The sequence below is a fragment of the Takifugu flavidus genome, unplaced genomic scaffold (genome assembly GCF_003711565.1).
Source record: "Takifugu flavidus isolate HTHZ2018 unplaced genomic scaffold, ASM371156v2 ctg900, whole genome shotgun sequence".
Classification (NCBI taxonomy): Eukaryota; Metazoa; Chordata; class Actinopteri; order Tetraodontiformes; family Tetraodontidae; genus Takifugu; species Takifugu flavidus.
Genome location: NW_026622510.1, coordinates 707 through 6,499, shown reverse-complemented (window position 1 = coordinate 6,499; position 5,793 = coordinate 707). Strand labels below are relative to the sequence as shown.

Genomic DNA, 5,793 nt, shown 5'->3' with positions numbered 1-5,793 from the left:
AGCTAAAGCTTCACAATCATACTATTCTGTGTGTCAGTGTAAAGAATTGACCGCTTCTGTGTTATTTTCATTGCATTGTTCTTGTGGTTAACGTTACTATTATCTGGTAATGATGCCATGATTGATATTAACGCCGTTTGACATCAATAGCGTTTTATTTTAACATGTTTACCATTGTGCTGGTTAAGTTGTTAACAAAGTAACCTAAACCATTGTCCCCATTAAGATCTGCGTGTGACTCCAAATGGCTAATGCTAATAATCGGTATTCTGACGTGGCTGCTAATATTGGCTCATTTGAAAATCGTTCACATTTCTGTAATTAATCTGTCGATATCTCTGCAAGGTCGGTTTCTCTGTAGCTTTATTCATGGTTAAACACATTGTCCAAGGTCTAGAGGTCTTCAATCATTGATTGGATGGTGTCCAGGTGTTTGTCTTCGGCTTTCCTCCCGCCTGAGTGCTGACGCCACCCTGCAGAACCTGCTCCAACAGAACTACCATTGCATCTCAGCATGGATGGGTGAGAATATTTTACATTGCTGTTATAAAGCACTGCTGTTATAAAGCACTAAAGTCCACAGCGGGCTATAAATTAGAACAAAGATCATCAGACGGGACATTCTGGACCTTAGAAGGAGAACGGCCCCGACGGGGGGACCTGAGCCGACAACACATCCTGCCCAACCAGCAAATGCGCAGGCTTCAGCCTATCCAATGTGACCCGCTCTGACCGACCTCCCATATCAAGCACGAAACTCTTTGCCCCCGTCTCGAGCACCTGGAATGGGCCGTCGTACGGAGGGCGAAGGGGTGACCGGTGGGCGTCATGTCGTAGGAAAACAAAACGAGCCGCTGCCAAGTCCATCGGTACAAACGACCATGGAAAACAGTGGAGCACGGGGGATGGAGCCAGAGTAGACTCGGGCGAAAAGGAACTTCTGGCAGGAAAGTTACAAGGAGGCTGCTCTCTGGCAGAAATTCCCCTGGAACACGAAGCGGTTGTCCCAAGACCAATTCCGCAGGCGAAGCATCCAAATCCTCTTTAGGAGTTGAACGCAAACCGAGCATCACCCAAGGTAAACGATCCAGCCAGCTGTCATCCGAAAGCGCGGCACGGAATGCAGCCTTGAGTGAACGGTGAAAGCGTTCACATAGCCCGTTAGCCTAAGGATGGTACGCGGTGGTACGGTGAACCTGTGTACCCAATAATCTAGCCATAGATGCCCAGAGTTCCGAGACAAACTGAGGCCCCCTGAAAGAAGTAATGTCTGTAAGGTCTGTGCATCCCCCTTCAGGCCAAAGGGCATGCGCAGGAACTCAAAAAGCCCAAACGGGGTAATCACCGCAGTCTTGGGCACATCCTCGGCACGCAGCGGGTCCCACAGCAGCTGTATGACGTGGCGAGTGGATTGCTGGTCCAGAGCCGCGACCACCAAATAATATCTGGAGTCCTCCTCGGTGACTCCTCGCAGGTGGAACAGCACTTCGACATGCTGGAACCACGGGGCCGGGTCGCTCTGCCAGAAGTCAGGCAGCTTCACGGACGCGGTGAAACTAGCTGGCTGCGTGTGTTGGGGCGACATGGCCGAAGAGGAGATACCATCGTCTGCTGCCTCGAACATGTTCAAAACAGGGTCACCAATGTGGCAGGATGAGGAACGACTCGGACAGAGCAGATGGTTTGGATTCTTTATTCTGCATCCACCAGAATATACTAAATGGCGCGTCGAACAGTGCATCAAATCAAAGGCTAACCACGCCCATCACCCCATGCATCACCTGGGTGTGAGATACACCCCTATGTGTCCACCACACGACCCCCCCCCCCCCAACACCCAGAAGGGAAATGACAGAAAGAGGGAAAATAAAACAAAAATTTTTGACATGGCCGAAGAGGAGATACCATCGTCTGCTGCCTCGAACAAGCCTCAGCTTTGGTTGTGATGGTAGTTTCTTGACTAGCTGTTTAGGATGGGGATGCCCCATTACTGTAATATTACTTATACTTTGAAGATAAAAGGCAACCCTTCACATCAAACTGAGTCAGTCACTGTAAGTAGTATAATTATATATATCGACACAAAAATAAATGGATCTTCTGAATTACAGTGTTTTAAAATCTATTAATGCAAAAATCCTTTAATACTGTAATATCATTTATACTTTGAAGATAAAAGGCAACCCTTTACATCAAACTCAGTCAGTTACTGTAAACATTATAATTTTATATATATCTACAGAAAAGTATATGGATCTGCTGAATTAAAATAAGTGTACTAAAATCTATTAATGCAACAAGAACAGACCTTTTTAATAGCATTAGATTGGATCTGACTGAGGTAACACCCAATACTGTACCAAAAACTTGCATGTACAGTGAGGCAATAAAAGTATGGTGGCTAGTGGAGGCTTGACAAGCTTTCTTAGCATGACTGCTCTCAATGTTTATGTAATTTAGAAAACTTACCCTTACAAAATTTGACCTGTTCAAATGATCGTAAATGCAACAACCTGACATTTTGATGGCATGGCAATTTGATGTGGTAGTTATTGTCTAGTGTTAGATTTGGTCCTGCCTCCTTCCCTTTTTGGTGGTACACCAGCCACGGCAGTACTCCAGCTGTCCCATTGTGATGGCATTTTTCTTGACAAGATTACAACATTACTAATAAATTGTTACAATTACCAACATATTAACCAAATTGAATTTTCATTTCAGAAATAATGCCATCAACAATAAATAAAGGTAAGACTTCAAACTGTATTTATAATGTAAAACATGTCTTTAGGAGGTCACATGACACAGTTGGCACAGCAGCACCGTCACTGCTGATTTTCCCAACAGGAATATTGTACTGTACCATACACGTTAAGTTTTGTAGGATTTATTGGCATCGTAGATCAGGTCCCAATTCCAGCACTTGTATGCTATTTGTAAATAAGCTCTCGGTATATACAGTAGATCCCAGGATTGGACGGCTACATCTTGCCATTATTACAAGGACACGGATAATGCTTCAATTGTGTGTTTGATGTTTTCATGTTGACTGAATGGTTTCTCTCCATGGTGATTGTCTCTTTACAGTAAATGCTGGTGATGTTCTACACAGCAGGAAGTCTGGGTTTGTTGTGCAGGAGATTATAGGTGAAGGAGCATTTGGTCAAGTAGCCAGGTGCCAAAACATGAATACAAAAGCGACTGTGGCGATCAAGTTCATCAAGGATTCCAAGGAATTCGAAAGTGGCCAAAGAGAAGTAAGGAAAAATAATTTAATAAACAATAATAATTGCTTCTGAAAATGGCAATAACCACTTCCTTGAAAACAATTGTTCTCTAGCCCATATTTTGGTCTTTTATCAGTCATGTTTATCCTTCACAGAAAATGATATTGGAACGCATCCATTCCAGTCTTCGTGTGAATCATGCACACTTTGTGAAGCTCTTGGACCATTTTCAACACAACAGTCAGCTCTCTCTTGTGTATGAGATGCTGAGCATGGACTTCGTTGATGCTCTTGAATTAAGAAAAGGCAAACCACTGTGTGTGTCTAAAATTCGACCAATTGCAAAGCAGGTAAACTATTATTTAGCAAACCTTTCTGTGATAATATTCTACAGCTTGCATAAATTGATCACAGAGCATCTTAGTTTTAATTTTAAAAAGTTTTAATTTTCTTCCAGCTGTTTATGGCTCTATCAGACCTCAAGAAACTTGGAATCCTGCACACCGACTTAAAACCAGACAACATTATGTTAGTGGACCAAAGAGGATTAAAAATTAAACTAATCGACTTTGGACTGGCACGTCGGACCCATGAGGCCAGGACAGGGACCATCATGCAGGCATCTGGACTGAGGTTATTTGTCCTGCAGTATATAATTAATATTAATATCTTTTTTTCTTTAATTTTTTACATATACATTTTTTTTATTATGACTTGTGTTTTTAGGGCTCCAGAAATTATGCTCGGTCTCCCCTTCTCGTATCCACTTGATATTTGGGGAGTTGGCCAAATCCTTTTGTTTTTATACAACCCTCAAACCATCCACAATTACTCATCATATCAAAACGCAAGTATACTAGACAAAAATATCTATAGGCAATTAGAGCATGTCCTCTTAACAAATGTGAATGTTTGGTTTACAGATGAGACACATAATAGATCTACTGGGTATGCCCCCAAACTACATATTAAATGCTGGGAGGTACACCAGCAGATATTTTGTAAAGGTGGCAAACCATTCTGGTTATTCATGGAGATTAAAGGTGAGCACATGTTCTCTGCACTTTAATACTGATCTTATCCACCACTGCAAACATAAATATATTACTCACTCATACTATTTCCAAGTGTCCAAGGATATTTGAATTTGGGTGTAACGTCTCAAATCCTTTTCCTATCTGCTGAAATGCTGGGAGGGCAGGAAAAGTGTATGTTCACTAACTGTTGGGTTTGTTCTTTCAGACACCAGCTGAATATGGTCCAGCTAACTCAAAGAACTTCAATTACGTTCCTCAGTGTTTTAGATATTCTCTAACACAATTGTTTTCGGTAAGCACTCTTTTTTTTAACCAGTTATAATTAATTTCATTGTTCCTGATTGATTATCTTTGTATTAAATCACTAATTCCAATGGCAGGCAAATCCAACAAATGACAAAAATGAAATGAAGGACCGCAGGGCTCTTTATGATCTCCTTAAGAAATTATTCCACTTTGATGATCTTCTGAGAATCTCTCCTGCGAAAGCCCTGCAGCATGACTTTATAACAATGGGGCACCTGAGAACAGTGGAGAGCAAAGACTAGTGAGTGACATTATTTCTATTTGATATCGGTGAGGTTATAGGTTTTTGAAACATTTAAAGACACATATCACAGCACAGCGAACTCCCACTACATAGCTGATTCTCCTGAGTACTGTGTATCATTAATTAGATGTAATATTTGTACCAGTTAAAGCCTTCCGGTCATTAGCATTAAAATTAAGTTTGAAACTTCTAAAAATTAATTGGGCCAATAACATGCAAATGTTTGTACAAAAATCAAGGAGCATATTTTGTTATTGTACACTTTTTAATTTACACATTGTGTTTTTTGCAGCTTGAAAATGTGTGAAAAAATGAACAGTTTGGCGTTCACAGAGGTTTCAGCTGATAATTCAAATGAGAAGAGAAACGAAAAGAACTTATTTGAATCAGAAATAAGAAGGTCATCTCAGAAAGAGGCAAAGACTTTGGAGAAGGAAGAGAAGCCCACCAAAGAAGGAGACATCAAATCCTTTATGGGAAAAGTGTTCAAGGCAGAATGCAGCGAGTCCTCTGAGGCAGAAACCAGTGAGACTTCTGAGGCAGAAGCCATCATGTCCTTGAAGGACAATTCACACAATCTCTAGAGGAAATAGACTGTGAGCCCTCACAAAAAGAAATCATGGGGACCTTACCAGAAAAAGACATCAATTTCCCAGAGGAGCTTCTGTGCCTTTCTCTTAACAGTAAGTCAACTGAAGGGAAGGCCAATAAGGACAAACATACAGAGTCCCAAGTAGAAGAAGAGAGTGAGTCCTCACAGAAGCAAGTCATTGGGACCTTAATAGAAAAAGACATTAGTTTCTCAGAGGAACTTCTGTGCCTTGCTCTTAACAGTAAGTCAACTGAAGGGGAGGCCAATAGGGCCAAACATACAGAGTCCCAAGTAGAAGAAGAGAGTGAGTCCTCACAGAAGGAAGTCATTGGGAACTTATCAGAAAAAGACATCAATTTCTCAGAGGAGCTTCTGTGCCTTTCTCTT

General features: G+C 41.5%; 1 protein-coding gene across 2 annotated transcripts; it reads left to right on the top strand.

The window, feature by feature from the left end:
• Positions 1-358: 358 nt before the first annotated feature.
• On the top strand, positions 359-5,399 carry LOC130521351 (homeodomain-interacting protein kinase 1-like). Of its 2 annotated transcripts, XM_057024931.1 has the most exons (10): positions 359-522; positions 2,722-2,748; positions 3,088-3,257; positions 3,383-3,577; positions 3,685-3,860; positions 3,954-4,074; positions 4,151-4,270; positions 4,470-4,556; positions 4,645-4,811; positions 5,107-5,399. In XM_057024931.1, exons 1-10 carry the CDS (start codon positions 519-521, stop codon positions 5,396-5,398), a joined length of 1,359 nt encoding a protein of 452 aa, XP_056880911.1. In that variant the 5' UTR covers positions 359-518; the 3' UTR covers position 5,399. The 2 variants fall into 2 exon arrangements, with proteins under 2 accessions (XP_056880911.1, XP_056880912.1); XM_057024932.1 differs by lacking the exon at positions 4,151-4,270 and having other exon boundaries at positions 373-522.
• The last annotated feature ends 394 nt before the right edge of the window (positions 5,400-5,793 follow it).

Excerpts from the sequence above, each read along its gene's own strand:
- LOC130521351 (XM_057024931.1), top strand. Across the intron at positions 2,749-3,087 it reads GCCATCAACAATAAATAAAG|TAAATGCTGGTGATGTTCTA; the intron begins GTAAGACTTCAA and ends GTCTCTTTACAG. Across the intron at positions 4,812-5,106 it reads ACAGTGGAGAGCAAAGACTA|CTTGAAAATGTGTGAAAAAA; the intron begins GTGAGTGACATT and ends TGTTTTTTGCAG.